Consider the following 20,988-nt stretch of genomic DNA (forward strand, 5'->3'; position numbering starts at 1 on the left):
GGAAAATGTGTAATTTTGATGGGGCAAAAAAACATTGATCAGGAAAAAATAATAAAGACATTTTACGCAATGAATATAGATAGAAAATAAATAAACTTGTATTTATTTAGTTTTAACACTTAAAACGGCTAATATTTCATTGTTGGAACACTTTTTTCTCAATGGATTGAGTCCGAGTTAATCTTTCTGTTTCAATGTGATGACTATAACTGAATAGGTGGTAATTTAGAGAGGGTTTTTCCCCACCTAAAATACCCCATAAAAGGGGAAATGCTAGTGCATAATTAGGTTAAACATATCTAAAGCCCAATAACACCAGGGAATATCTACAGTATAGAGATTTGACAAAAAAGTTTACATTCGATTGTCTTGGTACTGTACATAACTATCTCACAACAAAGTTATTATTAACAGCAGATTGTTAAAGACAGGATGCAGAGTTTTAGGCCCCAAACAAAATTAGTACAGTTTGTGAGTTGTTTAATGATTTCCACAACAATGTGAGACGTGATTGGAATCAATGCTGCAACAGCACCCCCTGCAGGAAACCAGAGGTAGGGGATAGAGAGATAATAGAGACCTGTTCCTAAATCCAATGGTTTCACATTCAAGTCTCTGCTCTGGAAAATGCTGCACTCAATTTCTTTTTTTTATCCACTTTTTCTCCTCTTTTTTTTCAATTTTTCTCCCATCCCAATTCCATTGTGCCAATTCTTCCCTCCCCTGTCTTGAACGTTGCTCATATATGCCCCCCACTGGCCGGTTGTAGGGAGGATAGAAGCCTTGCATCACGTGTCCCCTCCGGTACACGAGGAGGCAGCCTGTCACATCTTTTCACCTGCCAGTGCGGACTCTCATTGGCGAGGTGTAACGTGTGGGAGGCTCACACTACCCCCGCCATTTCCTGTCTCTGCTGTACAGGAGTCCCCAACCGTCCTGTAGGAGTCGCTGTCAGGGGTGTAAAGTACTTGAGTAATTGTACTTCGTTACAATACTTAAGTACTGTTTTGGGGGATTTGTACTTTACTCAAGTATTATTAGGTTTGTATACTTTGTACTTTTATTCCATTACATTTCAGAGAAAAAAAACACTTTTTACTCCTTACATTTAAAATGCAGACCTACAAAGTACAATGTACAAATCTCACAGGTCCAACCATTTTAATTAGTATATTTTAATTGTTTATCTGGCCGAACTAACATTACCGTTATTAATCCTGCAACCGCAGGTAAACAGCCAATCAAATCCCCATCAATGTAAAATGAACCCGCCCATACCCATGCTGATTGGTCCTTGTGCAACACTAGAAAGAGGGGATCTTTGATTAAACACCTGCTATCAGAAGAATAGACAGTCAGATCCGCATTATGCTGTGGTTAATATTGTGATATTATTCAGGGTACTCCAGTATTCTGTCTTTAATATTGTGATATTATTCAGGGTACTCCAGTATTCTGTCTTTAATATTGTGATATTATTCAGGATAATCCAGTATGCTGTGGTTAATATTGTGATATTATTCAGGATACACCATTCTGTTTTTAATATTGTGATATTATTCATGCTGTGATGTGAATGCCGTCCATGTTAGTTTACCTTCAATGGAGAAGTGCATTCAATAATTTTATTGCAAAAAGAGTGTCCTCTGTTCTTTCATTTCAGCATTGTCTATCGCAGAACACATTCCATTGTGGGCAGAGTGTATGCTTGGTTTCATTCCAGCCTTGCCTAAACATCAGCTGATGATTTCACTAATTGGCTCACCTCTTCAACTAATTCACCTGGTGCAATGTATAGTTAAAATGAAAACTTGGCCCACGATGGAATGAGTTTGAGACCCCTGTGGTCCATCCCTTTAAAAAAAAAACTGCTGCACTCAATTTCATAATTTAAACAAATCATCAATATCAAGTCAACAAATCAATACAATAAGGTGACTTTATTTTAATGTTTTTATTAAGTTTAAGTTCTTTATAATTGAGCTTCCATAAGGGATTGCTCTCTGGGATTGCCTAAAACGATAGTGTGTGTTTGTGTGTGTGCTTGCATGCACATGTTAAATTATGTTTGCACCCGTTTGTCATTGTCATTTTGTAATTAGCAATTATCTTTGACTAGTTGATATGTTGTTGAGTGAATGTAAGCATATTCTACTGTTGCATCTAAAAGGTAGAATTTGTAATTCTGTCAAACAGAGACCAATAGGCAAAAGAGTGGTATTACACTTTGTTGGGTTGGAGTTTAGTGGAAACAGGGGATGGGTTGCTATTGCTGGTCACACCTAAGGTTCTGCCAAGAGAGGTCTGGAGAAATTCACACTATAATAGACATACTGTATATATAATGTTACGGTCACTTCCGGTTCTACCGGTAGTCACATTGATGGGTACATGGTTGGCTGTCAGTCTGGGTAAGGCGAGCTTTTGGTGACGGGAGGGTTGAAAAATACTTGTGGTGACGGGAGGGTTGAAAAAGAGAGCAAGGAAGCTCACGTGACTCTTTAGTCTTTACCAAGAGATTGGCGTGGTGGAAAAGAGCACCATTTTTTAAAGAAGACCAAGGTTGGCCGTGATATGTTTTTGCATCAGTAATGTCTCGTGTATACTATGTTTGTTCGTAATTGTCTTTACAATAAATTGATCGCTCGAAGAAACAAGAGAGAGGTGGACCGAGGAGCTGGCCAGGCTCACTGGACAACCCAGTTACCGAGAGGCGGACCAAGGAGCTGGCCAGGCTCGCTGGACCAACCCGTTACCGAGAGGCGGACCAAGGAGCTGGCCAGGCTCACTGGACCAACCCCTTACCGAGAGGCGGACCGAGGAGCTGGCCAGGCTCACTGGACAAACCCGTTAACGGAGCTACAGGTAAGACTGTAATCATTACAGTCTGACCTAGTTTAGCCTAATTAAGACTAGATAAACTGGACCTGGCCACGACACTCACACATTCATCCATCTACAGTCATTGCACACACATCCACATACTCGCTTTAAACACTCACTTTAAACATTACACCATATTTTTTAAATCTATTTATTACAAAATATTTCCACTACCTCATTTTTGCATTTTAAAAAGCTGCATTTGTACTTCACTTTGTACATTAGGTTGTACTTTAGTTTGTATATTTTGTAGTGTTTGTTAGGCCTGTATTAAGGATACATAAGGATTTGTATGGTCGACTTTGATTGGCCAAAATTTGAAGGCTTCTTGTCCTCTGCAAAAGCATGCAATTGGTCCACTGATGGATACATCTTGATATTTGTCTAGTGCAGGGGTAGGCAACCCTAGGCACGCGTGCCTGCATAGGCACGCGGGGGCATTTTCATAGGCACAGGGGGCAGCATAATAAATAAATAAAAATAAATAAAAAAAAAGTATAATTTTTTTTTCTTTTTGCTTTGAACTACTATAGTGAAATATTTTGCACTGTTGTCGCATTTATCTTGTTGAAATCCTCCCACAGGTTCTTTTTACTACCACATATTTAATTGAGACCCTTTATTTGTTTATTATTTCAATTTAGCTGGAAATACATTGCTACATCATTCAGTAACATTTGCAGAGCCTTATAACAAAAACATTATTACGGTCACCATTGTGACCAGTGGGATTAATCAACAAATTTGATTATTTATTTTTCTATTTCATTGAACATTGCACATGTTAAAAGCCATTTTTTTACTCAAATGTGAGTATTACCAAGTCAACTTGTGTTCTTAAAACAATGACAATAAACATAGTTTTATTAGGTTGAAATAATGTGGTTGTGTACTTATTTTTCTGTTAACTTATTATGGATTGAAAACTGAAAACCTTAATGCACAGTAACTGAACTCAATATTTTTAAGTTCTGGTAACTTATTATTATAAATTTTTTTACAGTGTAGTCTTGCGATCAATCAAAACTTATTTACACAATATACCTCACATTCACCCTCCATTCACATCCTGGTGTTCTCCTGGTGTTCTCCATTAGGCCTGTAGGTAGAGCTATGACAGCACACGTACAGTACACACACCGATGTGAGTGAAATGGTCACACTGTATGCAGCTGTTTGTCTGCATTGCACCCCCCCCCCCCCAACTCAGAATTAGGGTTGATACAACCATCATAATAATATTGTTAATAATAACAATAACAATAATGATGTAATAATGTAAAAATTATCATTAAAAAGACCTGATTATGAGAAAAAGAAATTACGATGCATGGAATATTGTTGAGGCACACTAGTTACAACTATATTTCAAACAGGCACTCCATGTCAAAAAGGTTGCTGACCCCTGGTCTAGTGTGTTCATTAGACGGGTGAAATTCTCTTTCAGTGCCTCTGTGCCAGTTTTCTTAGGCAGTTAGCCTCACTGGTATGTGCGCCATTAGCGTTAGCCACGCTTCTAGGCCTCTTTGCTTTTTGGAAAGAATGAAAGAAATAAAATGAACGCATTTTTTGCATTCGACTAAGGTTGGCAGTCGACTACGGATCCTTTCGATCGATTAGTCGAGATCAGGTCTAGTGTTTGTATAGGCCTTTATTCTTTTTACTGTATGAAGCACATTCTCAGGGGGCTCATACAGAACCAAGCATTTCACTGTAATGTACTTTATAAAAAAAATATTGAAACTTGCATGTTTCAACAATGTCAGTCAGCCAGTCAGTCAGTAGGCCGGCCCTCTGGGTCCGGTACAAATTGCTCTACCTTTTGCCTAGAGGTCGCTGTTTGACGAGATTACAGATTTTACATAGGTGAAGTAAAATGGTGTGTGTGTGTGTGTGTGTGTGTGTGTGTGTGTGTGTGTGTGTGTGTGTGTGTGTGTGTGAAATAGGGATGAGTTAGAATTTTCGAATTTTCGAATAGTCGTGCCAGTCTCCACGTTTCATGTCAGTCAAAATATATATATATAATTATTTATTTATTTATTATAATTTATTTTTAAGTGAAGCAAACCATTCTTATTTAATACATTTTTATATTTAGACGCAGCCTAATTTTCATTTATCTAAAAGATGCACATGCTACTGTTTGTTTGTTTATTAAAACCAGTTGATCGGTCAATGCAATGCTGTTATTATAGGCTATGGTGGTGAATGGTGTCATTTAGATTTATTGTCCGTCAGCTGAGCCAATCAACGTTCTGAAGGATTATCTGAAGTGCCTATTTATGTGCAATACCCTTTGATTTTAATGATCCATTATATTAAATAGAATAACTGAATTTAACTGAAACTGGGGGTGGGGGTGGGTTCAAATCTTCAAATATTCGGTCTTAACGAAAATGATTTTGGTCAGTCATGCACATCCCTAGTGTCTGGGCAGTAGGGGACATTACGTTACCTTGATGGCCTTACTGACTGAAGCCTTCTTCAGCCCTGCTTGGTTGAACTCTAAAGGATTGCGCTTTGATTTTCCCCATGAGATAAAGCCAAACACACACACACACCAGCAAGGTTATTATTAAGGATAGGAGGAGAACGTGCAGGAGCGAGGATGATGAGGATGAAGAGGATGCATGTTACGTTGATGACCAACACACCATCACCGCAGACAAACATTGGGAACACCACACATTGAGAGAAAGAAAAGACCAAACGATTGATCACAAGGTTATTATAAAAAAATGTATTAATTAAAGCTGAAATAAATATGTTCTGACCACTAGAGGACAGCAAGGAGCCACAGTAAACAAACAATGTTCTCTTTCTCCCAAAACGAAAGCCTCAACTTGTTTCTCCACACGGATCATTGTAAATACACCACCTATAATATCGTCAATAATGGAAGACCCTCACCACCCCAACAACAGCCTGTTCAAGCTGCTGAGGTCAGGCAAACGCCAGCGCACACCAGCAACTAGAACAGAGAGACTTCGGCTCAGCTTCTTCCCCCAGGCCATCAGAGTCTTGAACACTGAACTCTCCACACACAAGCACACATGAGAACACACACTGTATACGCTCACACACTAACAGTCACTTTAGCAGGAACACACACACACATATGCTGCACACGCTCACACTCAACGGTTATTTTACAAAATGAAAAGGTCACTTTAAAAAGGCCAAAATAAAGAACGGGAGTGGTTCTTGTATAGTAAAGAGATGGATATAGCAAGATAGCATAAGGATATATAGTATAACTGTAGATTGTATAGTATAGTATTGTATAGTAGTAGGAGTGGACGGTATGGTCTAAAATTTATATCACGGTATAATTTGAAGCATAGACGGTAACGGTATATATCACGGTATCAGTGTTTCCATTAGAATAATTTTTTTTGCCTAATAGGCAGGCTATATAAAGAATGACATCCTCAAGGCATGTAGATTTATAATATTTTAACTTAAAACTAGGCTACTTTTGCGTATAAAGTCATTATATTCCAAATAAAATAAGTCCCGAGTCGAGACTCCGTGCTGCTCCCATTGCAAACAGCGGGGCTGGATTTTGCTAGAAGCATTATGTAGCTGCAGAGCCGCAGAGCCAGTGGCTCTTTCAGGTCGTTCAGCCGTTTGGTGGGGGGGCGCTGTTGAGCGGGCCTGTGACCAGACCTGAAAGAGCCACTGGCTCTGCGGCTCTGCAGCTGCATGCTATTTCGCAAATCCACTGCTGCAGCAGCCGTCCTCCCGTCGTTATCATAACACTACACACATATCATAATGTTTACAGCAAACTGTAGTTGATCACCAGGTATGTTTTATTAACGTAGAATAATTCATATAAGAAAAACGATAGGTAAGATCTCTTACCTTTCTCCACTGGTTAAAAATGCCAGGAACTGAAATTGAAACTTGCTGTGCGCCGCGGTGATATGTGTTTATTATGAAATGACAATTGCGTGTTGACACGCCCAGTGCGCCCACTGCGCGAAGCCTCCTAAATAACTTTTTCCAGTTTGCACATATCTATTATCTATGACTAATTCGATCTATTTTTAGGGGCAAATGCGATTGAAATAGTCGCGCTGTGGTTACATGACGTCATTGCTATTTTAGAGCTGCCCTACCGGTTACTCGGTATAGTCAAAATCCATACCGTAGAGCAAATTCATACCGTTTATACCGTATACCGTTTATACCGTCCACCCCTATAGTAGTGTACATAAGACTCAGTGCCTCATCCGTAGCTAACATTGTATTGCACTATCGCAGGACCTTAGCATGTCTTTTACAATGCTTTTTGTAAACTTTATGTACATTATACCGGTTATGTCTTATTCTTATTACTTGTATTATTGCACAAATGTCTTATCTTATTACTTGTATTATTGCACAATCGCTGCGGGCATGACCTCCCGCATTTCACTGTATGCTTGTATGCCGTGACAAATAAAACTCTTGACTTGACCTACATAACACTGCCTTATGATTAATATGGTTCGTAAGGCATTATATTTACAGACTTCTGGTCTCTGTGGAGACAATAATCCAACATTGACATTGTGAACATTCTGGAATATTCTGGGCCCCTCTCTCGACTGCTCAGGGACACAAAGGAATATCCCGGAAAATACTAGTAGGTCATGACCCCTGGGCAGGAAGATCATTCTGGAACATAACAGCAGTGTTTTAGTATTTACTAGGGTATTCTACAACCTTCTAGAATATAATGCACCCCTTCAACGAAGGCCTGTAAATTTAACATTAACATCCGGTGTGTATAAACATATGATCCAATGTAGGGGTGGACGGTATAAACGGTATACGGTATAAACGGTATGAATTTGCTCTACGGTATGGATTTTGACTATACTGTGTAACCGGTAGAGCAGCTCTAAAAGAGCAATGACGTCATGTAACCACAGCGCGACTATTTCAATCGCATTTGCCCCTAAAAATAGATAGAATTAGTCATAGATAATAGATATGTGCAAACTGGGAAAAGTTATTTAGGAGGCTTCGCGCAGTGGGCGTGTCAACACGCAATTGTCATTTCATAATAAACACATATCACCGCGGTGCACAGCAAGTTTCAATTTCAGTTCCTGCCACTTTTAACCAGTGGAGAAAGGTAAGGGATTTCCCTATCGTTTTTCTTATATGAATTATTCTACGTTAATAAAACATACCTGGTGATCAACTACAGTTTGCTGTAAACATTATGATATGTGTGTAGTGTTATGATAACGACGGCTGCAGCGGGAGGACGGCTGCAGCAGTGGAGTTGCGAATAGCATGTAGCTGCAGAGCCGCAGAACCATGGGCGCTTTTAGGTCTGGTCACAGGCCCGCTCACAGCGCCCCCCCACCCAACGGCTGAATTGCCAATGGCTCCTGAAAGCGCCCATGGTTCTGCGGCTCTGCAGCTACATATGCTTCTAGCAAAATCCAGCATTCAGCCTCGCTGTTTGCAATGGGAGCAGCATGGAGTCTCGACTCGGGACTTATTTTATTTGGAATATAAATAAATATATATTTTGGAATATACGCAAAAGTAGCCTAGTTTTAAGTTAAAATATTATAAATCTACATGCCTTGATGATGTCATTCTTTATATAGCCTGCCTATCAGGCAAAAATTATTCTAAAGGAAACACTGATACCGTGATATATACCGTTACCGTCTATGCTTCAAATTATACCGTGATATAAATTTTAGACCATACCGTCCACCCCTACTCCAATGACTGAAGTTTAATTAGGCTTTAATAAGGCTTTAAAAACAAAAAAAAACATCAGCCACATCTAAATGTATAAGCACAACAAGGTTATTCTAATATTTTAAATAATTACTCCACTGATTTAGAGATTTGCACAATGTAGCTCTAAAAGTTTTTCTTTTTTCTCTTTTTTCTCTTTACTAAATTTTATTTTATTTGTTTTTCTCTGATGAGTTTTATTTTAGTTCTCGCTCCTTTTTTTAATCTTTCATTGTTATTTTTTTTCATTTTAAGGTGTTAGTATTTATCTCCACTCTTTTCCTTTTTCTGATGTTTCCTCATAAGTTAGTAGAAGGTTCAAATGAATATATCAATGAAGGTATATTTTTCATTTTTCACACTATTGTTAGTATATTAATGGGAAGGCGCAAGACCAAAAGCGACATTCTATTGAATTAGAATGAAAGTTTTAAATCCTATGGCAATTAGCATAGGAAGAGTAGGATTACAAAGCTCAATTTGGGTAATCCGGTGGTTTAAGGAAGAGAGTCATACGCGTAGGATGTGTCTATGGAACACAGTCCTGTACGACTCTCGTGGGAGGGGGGGAAAGGGGATTTTTATTTGTATATATGTATGTTTTTAACTCTTTCAGTGCCACGCCTGGTTTTCCGTTTTACCGCTTGAATGCCACCATCGGCGCCAATGTTAACGTTAATATCGCCTAATCTATGTTTTAAATTATGGCTATGTGTCTAATCTGCCCATCGCATTATCAAAGACTATTTTCCAGTCAGTGCTGTGAAGGCAGATTGTTTTTTTATCGCATCGTTTCCGTTTCAGAGCAGTTAGAAAAGCCCCCGTTTTGATATAAAAAACAGCTCATTCTGGAGCATTCTATGAAAATCGTCTTTTAGTGGAATATTCCACAACGTTGATATTCGTCTGCCTTTTTATGAATCGTTTTCAAATAAACGCTAGATGATCAATATTATACGTGCACGCAAGCACATTACGGCCGCGCACTGATAATCGCTCCGTTGATTTCCTCACAGACTTTTACAGTGAAACCGAAAGAAGACATTTCACAAAACAGCTTATAACTTCATCAAACTTACTCCGATTATCCTACCACTGATAACATAGAGTCCTTACCTGACATCAGATGGTATCCAACTGGTATATTCAAATTCCTGATCACCATTCGAAAAAATCGATACGTGTATGGATCCAACACGACACTGTAGATCTCCATGATCCGCGGGGATCTGAGGCTCCAGAATGAACTGTGGTAACCCCGGCTGGATCAGTGAACTGGAAAATGTGGAGTACCGGATTTTTTTCCCCATTCATTTTCATTGAGTCCATTCCAAAATCACTTATGTCATCTGGGAGACGACAGGGGGCGCTTTTTTCCACAGTGATCACCGGCGCAGCTCGGCTATACTCGGGTAGGCTCGGGTGATGCAATCATTTTTTAGATCGCAAAAAAAAATAATAATAATAATAATTCCGAGAAATCTCGTGAGTGGCACGCAACCACCTATAAAAAAACCAGAGAAATCTCGTGAGTGGCACTGAAAGAGTTAAGCTCGGCTCTCAACGGGACCTCAATAGTTGGATGTATATCTATTGTAGCCTCGCACTCCAGAAGCATTACCAACAACGACATAAGTTTCAAGTTTCTTTAATAGTTGTCATACAGAAGTACAGAATACTTTTATACAAAATGCTTCTTACTGTTGCGCTCCAGAGACTGTGCAAGACAAGATAAGTATGAAATAAAATAACATAGTAAAATTAGAAGTAAAAAAAATGAGGTCACAGTGTTCAGTTTAGACATATGTACAATGTTCGATGCAGAATAGACGTAGTTACCATACAATATACAATACTGTGCAGTGTACTAATATACAATACTATATAGTGCAAGGCAGAAATGGAGAAATGGGACGAGGTGCAATTTAGGTACAATTCACAGTAGGTGTACGAGTTGTAGTGCAAATCCTTTATCAATAAATATAAAGTGTAAGTGTGTTTGTGTGATCTAAAGTGTGGAGAGTGGGTGCTGCAGTGTGTTGTTTGTTTGAGTGAGTGTGTGCGTGTGGGTGTGTGTGCTGTGTGCATTTGATGGTTGTTGCATAGTGATTACAACATGTATAGATTATGGCTAGTTTGAATATAATGATCTGGAACACTGGGGGAATAAATAATCAACACAAACGCAAAAGCGTGCTCACACTGATGAAAAAAGAACAGGTTGACGTGGCTCTGCTAAGCGAAACGCACATTCTAGAAAAAGACATAGATACGTTAGCGGACAACACATATCATAACATTAGTCACTCTTCCTTTGGAACGAGAACTCGGGGTGTTTCCATAGTCGTTAGACGGAAGTTGAATATTGAATTAAAGGGAGTATGGTCTGATGTAGATGGTCGGATAACTATAGCTAAGATTGTACACAAGAACAGGAAAATAGCGTTGGTAGCGGTATACGCCCCAAATTTTTACGAAGTGGGTTTCTTCACTACACTAACCAAAGCAATGTTAGACCTTCCCGATTACTCATTTATAATAGGTGCGGATTTTAATGCCATTTGGAATCCAAGGATCGACAAATCTAACCTCACCTTTTCCAGCGAACAAAAGAATTCATCTAATGCATTAAAGGATTGGTCGAAGATTACAGGTGTAAATTACTTATGGTGATCACTTAACCCCACGACCCGAAAGTACTCTTGTCGATCTGCGAGACATAACACATTATCCAGAATAGATTATGTCTTTGCATCCCCGAGACTATTTGATAACTATGAAGTGGAAATGATACCCAATGCATTATCAGATCACTGTTATTTACTCCTAAAAGGAACATTTGGTATACTATCTTCCCGAGCCCCAAGATGGCGATTTAACTCGATGCTGCTTAATAACAAGGAATTCATTACACAACTCAAAGAAGCTCTTACAGTATTCCTACGGGAGAATGCAAACTCGGTGCAGGACCCCAGAATAATATGGATGTCGGTAAAGGGAACGATCAAGGATTTCACTGATAGCTTTTCCTCCAAAATGCGCAAGAATCGATGCTCAAAACTGGCTGAACTGGAAACGCTTTACTCAACGTTATTTAATTCTTTACAATACAACAACTCAAGTAGACTGGAAAATCAAGTTAATGTACTAAAAAAAGAGATCAATGCCATATACAGACAACAATCGGAAATACAAATACGTAGCACAAGACAACAGCAGTACTCTCAAGGTTCTAAACCAAGTCACCTATTAGCCATGCGATTAAGAATTAATGCAAAATTTGCAGATATAACTACCATTAGAGCACAACAAGTACTTGTTACAGACCCTGAAAAAATAAATGCGACATTCAAAGAATTCTACTCCAACTTATATAAATCAGAAATTACCTTCGATCAAGACAAAATGGACACATATCTTAATCAAATTAATCTCCCCAAACTTTCAGAGGATGACGCTAAACAGTTAGAAACACCGATCAAACTAGAGGAACTCAAGAAGGCCATATCCGAAATGCAAAGTGGTAAGGCTCCTGGAAGAGACGGTATCCCACCAGAAATGTACCTCTCTTGTTGGGACATAATTGGACCCCTATTACTAAATATGATTTTATACTCAGTCAAGGAGGGGAACTTCCATAAGAACGACAATATTGCACTCATAACAGTCCTCCTTAAAAAAGACAAAGACCCCACAGAGTGCGGTAGTTATAGACCCTTAAGCCTCCTCGGAACCGATATCAAACTGTACTCTAAGGTATTAGCCATCAGATTACAAAAGCATATGACGTCTTTAGTTCATCCGGACCAAACTGGCTTCATAAGAGGCCGCTTAATCACTGATAACATAAGACGATTACTGCACGTACTAGATGCCGACAAGGACGACACCATACCTAAGGCGATGCTGTCCCTGGATGCAATGAAAGCTTTTGACAGGCTGGAATGGTCGTATCTATGGGCAGTATTAGAGAGGATGGGGTTAGGTAAAGGTTTCATTGATATGATTAAAGTAGTATACAAAGACCCATCGGCCATGATTACAACAGGTATAATCACCTCCGGAATCTTTCCGGTATCACGCTCAGCTAGACAGGGTTGCCCTCTTAGTCCCGGACTATTCGATCTATCATTAGAGCCTTTAGCACAATATATAAGACAATCCCAATTCATAGAACCAATCGTAATCAAGGGCACACAACATAAAATTTGTTTATATGCGGACAACGTAATACTGTTCATGCAAAACCCCAACACCACATTGCCTCATCTGCTCAAGTTGATTGAGAACTTTGGAGATTTATCGGGATTTAAGATAAATTGGCCGAAGTCGGCTTTCCTTCCACTTAACGCCCCTGCAAAAAAAGATATAACCCTCCCAGAACAGATACCTATGGTAAAACACTTTAGATGTTTGGGAGTGGAAATATTCCCCACCATAAGACAAACGGTGAAGCACAATTACACAAAAATCCAAAACAAAATCAAAGACGACCTTGATAGGTGGGCAAAACTTAAAAACTCAGTACAGGCACGGATATCAATAGTTAAGATGGACGTACTACCTAGAATCAACTTCTTCAGCTCAATGCTACCGTTACCCCCTCCAGAGGGTTCCTGGAAAAAATTACACTCCTCCACATACAAATTTATTTGGAATAACAAACCACCACGTATAAAAAGATCCACCGCACAGAGAAATAAAGCAGACGGTGGTATGGCATTTCCAGATTTTTTCCACTATTTTAAGGCGTACACTTTAAGACCATTGACAACATGGTTTGATCCCCAATCATTAGTATCCTGGAGAAAATTAGAAGAAAATATAGTAGCCCCACATAGACTGAAGGATATAGCATACACTAAACTATCAATTAAGCATTGCGAACGGAAATATGGCCCCATAATTACTCATGCGATCCGGATATGGCGTGAAACACAAAAAAAATATCCTAACCCACATAAATGGCATAATCATACTCCCTTATTCAATAACAATGCACTCTTGATTGGTAAACGACCTATAAGATTCCCTATATGGGAAAAGCAAGGCATACACTCATTAGGGGATGTTTTTAACAAACAGGGTTTTTGTAGTTATGAAGAAATACGCAAAAGATTTAATCTCACCAAGTCCACACATCTTTACATACAGTTATTGTTATGTTTGAAGTCTCAAGGTGTTCCATTAAATATACCAATTGAACACCACAGATACCACAAATTCTTCTATGAAAGAGAGACATCGAGAGGTTTTGTTTCAGATTTTTATCATCAATTACTAACGTCCTCGTATGAAACCCTCCACCTAGACTCCGTCTGGAGGAGGGATATACCAGACCTGGAAAGTGATTTTGATTGGCAAGAAGCCTGGGCAAATGTTCGACTCACATCAAGGAACCCGGACCATCAACAAATCAATCTTAACTATATTCACAGGACATACTTGACTCCTATAAGACTGAAAAAATGGGTCTTATACAAGACTCCAAATGCTCATTATGTACAAATGGGGACGAGGGGACATTTATGCACATGTACTGGGACTGCCCACCAGTTAAGATATTCTGGAAAGAGGTGACCCAGCAATTATCAAATCTCTTAACTTGGAATATACCTGTACACCCCTCTGTATTACTGCTGAATGATGTTTTTGAGTGTGCAGTACATCCACAGCTAAAGAGATTGGTTTTATCGGGTATCAGTGGCTAAAAAGCTGATAGCATCACGATGGTTCCAACCGGAAAAAATTTGCCGAAAGGTCTGGATTATTACATATCTCGATGTGATCTATCAAGAAATATCTACAGCAAGAATTTTGGGTCTCAATGAATCCAAAATGACATTGTGGTTAGAAGTGGTGGAGAAAATAAAAGCTAGCATATAATGGTAGTGTCTGGTTAGGAGCGAGGGATAATGGATGGATTATCCAATGGGGGGTCCGGGAGGGGGGGGTACAAGCTAGAGCATATGTGTGTAGGTTTTTAGATAACAGGTATTAAGGGTATATCCTGTATAAGACAATTAACTAAATGGTGATTTCATTGGATGTGCACTGTCAACTAATACTTGTATATCTTATCATGTGTTGTCATGTTTGTTTATGCGTTTGTTTAAAAAATAATAAAGAAATAAAATACAAATAACACTGCCTTACTGCCATACACTTCTTGTAAGAAAGAGATCTCCTGAAGAAAATAATGGTTTCCATGCATTGATTTAAACTACAATACATACAACCTTCTCTTGGGCATTTCCTGGTTGTTAAACAAGGTGGGTAAATACTTCACCTACAAACAATACTGATCACAGGTAAAACAGGTAGAGCTAAGGCACGGGCCGGGTTTTGTCAACAAAGAAAATCAATTATACATATTCGTTGCTGGTACCACAGGATTGATGGAGTAGGACACTATGACTCAATGATACCTTCTAATAGCAGGTGTTCATGAAAAGTTTTGAAAATGTGAAAAATACTGTCAGAAAATAGTTATTACAGCTTTAATCATCTATAGACACACATGGATCAAAAACACAGAAAACATTGATTAGTGGAAGGGGAGCAAGAGGATGAAGGAGCAGTGAAAATGTATACAGGTTTTATTGTGTATGGATGGAATTCGGTGACATTCCATTGATCCAATGTGAATATGTTCATGGATTGTTGATTTGTTCACTTGAATATTTCAATATCGCTACCGTCATGTGAAAACGTAGTGACTCCAATTTAACTTGTTTTTAGATTAAAGTGTTTTACTTGAATTGAAAGTGTACATGCCGGTCATATGAGTTCAATGTCCTTATAATCCAATGACACCTGTTAACCCTTTCACTGCCGCAGTACCAAACGGTTAACCCTTTCACTGCGACAATACACAGGCAACCGTCGGTTGTGTGATAGTAAAGGGTTAACCTTCTGTCACGTGGCAGTGAAAGGCAGGGGAGGAAACTAACTTTTTGGCTTACCAGCCAACTGGCGAGTATCTGATTTTTTTTACCAGCCAAACAGATTTTTTACCAGACAAAAAAAATCGCTAATTGTGATAATTACTTCTTTGTATGTCAAGCCGCGTCAAGTTCAAGTTCAAGTTCAAGTTCTTTAATAGTTGTCATACAGAAGTACAGAATACTTTCATACAAAATGCTTCTTACTGTTACGCTCCAGAGACTGTGCTAGACAAGATAGTATCAGATAACATAATAACATAATATAGCATGAATTTAGAAGAAGAAAATGAGGTCACAGTTGTTCGGTATAGACATATGTACAATGTTCTGAGTTACCATATAATATACAATACACAACTATGCAGTGTACTAATGTACAGTACTATCTAGTGCAAAGCAGAAATGGGATGAGGTACAATTTTAGGTACAATTTACAGTAAGGTGTACGAGTTGTAGTGCAATCCTTCATCCATAAATATAAAGTGTGGGGAGTGGGTGCTACAGTGTGTTTGTTTAAAGTGGGTGTGTGCTATAAAGTGTGTGTAGTGGGTGCTGCAGTGTGTTTGTTTAAAGTGAGTGTGTGCGTGTGGATGTGTGTGCTATGTGTGTTTGGTGGTTGTTGTTGTGTAGTGTTCATTCATTGTTCGTTTAGCAGCCTGATGGCCTGGGGATAGAAGCTACTTCTGAGTCTTTCTGTGCTCGCCTTGAGACTCCTGTATCGCTTGCCTGACGGCAGCAGTTCAAAGAGGCAGTTGTTCGGGTGGCTCGAGTCCTTAATAATTCTCTTAGCCTTCCCCTTGCAACGCTTGTAGTAAATGTTCTGGAGGGTGGGGAGCCCCCCTCCGATTGTGCGTTCAGCTGAACGTGTCACTCTTTGTAGTCTGCTTTGGTCTTTTGCAGTGCTATTCCCAAACCAGGAGGTGATGTTGCCGGTCAAGATGCTCTCTATTGTACATGAGTAGAAGTTCTTAAGGATCTTCTGGCTGACTTGGAACTTCCTTAGGCGCCTGAGGAAGTAGAGGCGTTGTCGTGCCTTCTTCACCACACTGTTAATGTGTATGGTCCATTTCAAGTCCTCGGATATGTGGGCTCCGAGGTACTTGAAGCTGTTGACTCTCTCAACCGGTGCCCCGTCGATGCTGAGGGGGCTGTAGTCCTTGACCCCCGACCTCCTGAAGTCCACAATCATCTCCTTTGTTTTGCTGACGTTCAGGGAGAGGCTGTTTTCCTGGCACCATCCCGCCAGGACCTTGACCTCTTCCAGGTAGGCCCTCTCGTCGTTGGCAGAGATCAGGCCCACCACCACTGTGTCGTCAGCAAATTTGACGATTGTATTGCTACTCCGCTGAGCCACACAGTCGTGTGTGTACAGGGAGTAGAGGAGGGGACTCAGAACACAGCCCTGGGGGGCCCCTATGTTGAGGGTGATGGATGAGGAGGTGCAGTTGCCTGCTCTCACCACCTGGGGTCTGCCAGTCAGGAAGTCCAAGACCCACTGGCAGAGGTCATAGCCCAAGCCCAGGTCCCTGAGCTTGGCTATGAGTATGGAGGGGACTATGGTATTGAATGCCGAGCTGTAGTCGATGAATAGCATTCTCACATAGTTCCCCTGCCTCTTGTCCAGGTGTGATGCTGCTGTGTGCAGCACATGGGATATGGCGTCCTCCGTGGACCTGTTGGGGCGGTATGCAAATTGCAGGGGGTCCATGTTGATGGGGAGGGAGGAGCAGATGTAGCCCTTTACTAGCTTCTCAAAGCACTTCATGGCTATGGAGGTGAGAGCTACAGGGCGGTAGTCGTTGAGGCAAGCAGGCTTGGATTTTTTGGGTACAGGGATAATAGTGGACTTCTTCAGGCAGGTGGGGATGACAGCCTGTTCTAAGGACAGGTTAAATATGTCAGTGAATACTGGGGCCAGTTGGTCGGCACAGACTTTTAGGACGCGGCCGGGGATGTTGTGTATGCATCTGGGTAGGCACACTGTGCCTTTAAGACAGCACGGTGGTCTTACGACAGTGCTGTGAAGTACCGTCAAGTGTTGTGGTAACGTCAGTTGGGTTGGTGTGCTGTTGTGCACAGTGCACTGGTTGAGCTAGCCCCTTTCGTGACTGCGATGTGCAAGCCAGGGGCTTTTGAGCATGAAATAAAATGTCTAACCTTACGTCGTAGTCCGGTGCTTTTTTGGAAACATTATAGTCATAACAGATAAACCTAGCTGGCTGCTTTGAGCACACGGGGCTAACGTTAGCTAGCAAGCAGCTATAGCTAAAACGCTAACTAGAAGCTAACCACTGTATACAGTTCCAGTAGACTAACATTACACCTCTGTGATTTAAATGTGTCCTTAGTAACTTATACTCGAGGGTTGTACTACTAGGGTTGGATGCAGTTTCCCGTTGGTCAGTCTGTCTGTTTTCCATCTTCTGCTGTGTTTAACGGTATCTGTTTGCGAGTGCTCCTGATGGCTAGCCTAGTACCGCGGGACTTTTATTATGTCCGCGGGTTGGCCAGTACTGCGCAAACGTTTATTAAACATTATATGTCCGCGGGTGGTCTTGTGCAGTGCTCTCGTGGCACTGTCAACTAAAGCGAACACTCAGAAGACGCGCACCGTTTGCCAGTGCAGTGATTGCAGAATGTTTTATTTTTTTGTATACTCGCCAGCAGGGGAGGAAACTAACTTTTTGGCTTACCAGCCAACTGGCGGGTATCTGATTTTTTTTACCAGCCAAACGTAAAAAATACTAGCATTTGGCCAGTAAAGTGGCCTAATTTCCTCCCCTGGTGAAAGGGTTAAGAAGTTGATGGAATTAAAAGAAATGGGCAGTCAGAATAATGGGTCCGTCTTGACAGATTTGACAGAAAATAACAGATTTTCACCCGACAGTAGGGAATAGCAATGTATCACAGGGCAATAATAATCAACAAATTAAGAAAGTTCAAATCAAAAGAGAATTTGAAATGAGATTCATTATATTTTCTAATACAGCTTGGAATGTTCTTTGTTATCAAAAGGTGACATTGCTAAATTGACAACCCTATGTCTCAATGACTTGAGGCTAAGGCGAGGAGTGGGAGTTTACAGAATACCAAAGTCGGGATATGCTAGTCATGTCTGAAATGTGGAGGAGTAGTGGGGCAATGTAGCCGTGAATGAACTCTGTAGAATCACACACCTCCTTCAGTAATTTCCCTGAGGACATCTCTGATCTGACATAACTAGGACTGGGACAGAAATCCCCCATTGTGGACACAAAGGTTTGTAATTTTACAAATCATTCCTCTCTGTGGAGGACTAAGAGCTTGCAGTGGAAAGTATGATTTCTGTAATCCATACAACGGTATGCGTGAGTTCCTTTATTTTTGGTTTATTTAATTTCAGATCATCCATTTCTCAAGGGGGCAGCGTGAGCCTCCCACGCGTTACTCCTCGCCACTGAGAGATCGAGCTGCGCAGGTGAAAAGATGCGACTGCTGTTACCTCAAGTACCGGAGGGGACTTGTGCTATGTATGACTTAGTCCACATTGCAGCCGGCTTGTGGGAGGCAAGAAACAGAGTTTGTGACAGGGGAGGGTTGAATTGGATGATACGAAATTGGGATGGGAGAAAATATAGAAAAATGGGAGAAAAAGTGGATAAAAAAATAAAGAATACACAAATACAAAAAGGCACAACAGGACAGGACAGTACATTCAAAAATAGGACAAGCATTGAGTAATTCATTCACACTTCAGCCACTCTGCCCTTGTGGCGGCTTACACACATGGTAGTTTGTGTAATAATGCTTCACATCTATAACACTGTATCATCTGGGATCGCACTGATCGATTCCCACCAAAATCTCCTCAAACCATGAATGAGTGAGTTGTGTTTTTCTGGTGGCTCCAGTGGGATGCAATTCAATCAAATGGGGCCACCATACAACTAACATTAAATGTTATCTCAGAGCCAAAACAATAAACAAATAGATATTTTGCCTGTTTCCCTGTTGGACTGAGATGCAGCCAGGAGAGAGTCAGCTGATTCCAGTGCCCAGAAATTAGACAACATGTTAATTTGTGGTCCAACTGATGCCATTGTGGTCAAAATCCACGGGTAAGATGTCAGATGATACAAAACAGGACATAGATTTAACTTGGACTAAGTGGAATAAACCTTTAAAATTACTCAATTTGGCTAGTTCCTTAATTAAAAACATTATGCTAGTCGGTAATCACATCTTAATCTCAGACCACGGACCACTCATCACATTTTAATATCAGACCACGCACCGCTCATCACATTTTAATATCAGACAACGCATCACATTTTAATATCAGACCATGCACCGCTCATCACATTTTAATATAAGATCATGCACCACTCATCACATTTTAATAGACTATGCAACGTTCATCACATCTTTATATCAGACCACGCACCACTCATCACATTTTTATATCAGACCATGCACCACTCATCACATCAGACCACGCACCCCTCATCACATTTTATATCAGACCACGCACCACATCTGTTTTTTTTATCCACTTTTTCTCCTTATTTTTCTATTTTTCTCCCATCCCAATTTCGTGATTCCAATTCTTCCCTCCCCTGTCTTGAACGTTGCTAGACTATGCCTCCCACTGGTCGGCTGTAGTGAGGATAGAAGCCTTGCATCACGTGTCCCCTCCGCCCGTTACTGTTCCGCAACCGTTCCTACTTCCGGGGTAGGCCTGATTGGCCGAGACGGCCACGTGACCAGGTGCGGCCCCGCCCCGCGGCAAAGGCCGCTGTGTTGACGCTAGGCTGCTGTGTTTCCTGGTTGTCGCGCCGCGGTAGTCAGTTAGTTCTGTGTTCCGTGTTGCAATAAACGTTCAACGATGTCAACAAAACGCTATCTTATTACGGCTTTCCTCCCGACGACAAAGAGAAGAGAAGGTGGCTGAAGCCTGAAGTTGATACAGTAAGTTTTATCGCGGTCTCGTGACCAGAATACAAAACATTACCTGTTGTTATTGTTAAGTCGCTATCTTGTAACATGGTCGTTCTTAATGTAGCCTACTGTATATATCCACATGTGTTTGTACATATAACTGCATATAATCATTTTACATATCTGTAGATACTACGCTATCTATATCTGTATCCGCGCCTGGTCACGTGGCCGTCGCGGCCAATCAGGCCTACCCCGGAAGTAGGAACGGTTGCGGAACAGTAACAGGCGTCCCCTCCGGTACACGAGGAGGCAGCCTGTCGCATCTTTTCACCAGACAGCTCGAACTCTCAGTGGCGAGGAGTAACGCGTGGGAGGCTCATGCTGCCCCCGATACTTCCCGTTTCTGCTGTACAGGCATCACCCAACCAACCTGTAGGAGTCGCTGTCCACAACGTCCAATCCCCACCCACCGGCTTTCCCACCG

At 40.7% G+C, this 20,988-nt stretch overlaps 1 protein-coding gene across 2 annotated transcripts in view; it reads right to left on the reverse strand.

The window, feature by feature from the left end:
• Positions 1–20,988, reverse strand: part of esyt2a (extended synaptotagmin-like protein 2a) — a 225,570-nt gene that overhangs the window by 34,036 nt on the left and 170,546 nt on the right. The window contains exon 15 of one of the 2 annotated variants that reach the window (XM_084320890.1): positions 5,339–5,401. The exons of the other annotated variant lie outside the window; for it this stretch is intronic. Coding sequence (XP_084177016.1) covers positions 5,339–5,401 — 63 coding nt within the window. The remainder of the gene's footprint in view (positions 1–5,338; positions 5,402–20,988) is intronic. 2 annotated transcript variants of the gene reach the window in all.

This window comes from Notolepis coatsorum (assembly GCF_963971535.1).
Source record: "Notolepis coatsorum genome assembly, chromosome: 8".
NCBI classification, from domain to species: Eukaryota; Metazoa; Chordata; class Actinopteri; order Aulopiformes; family Paralepididae; genus Notolepis; species Notolepis coatsorum.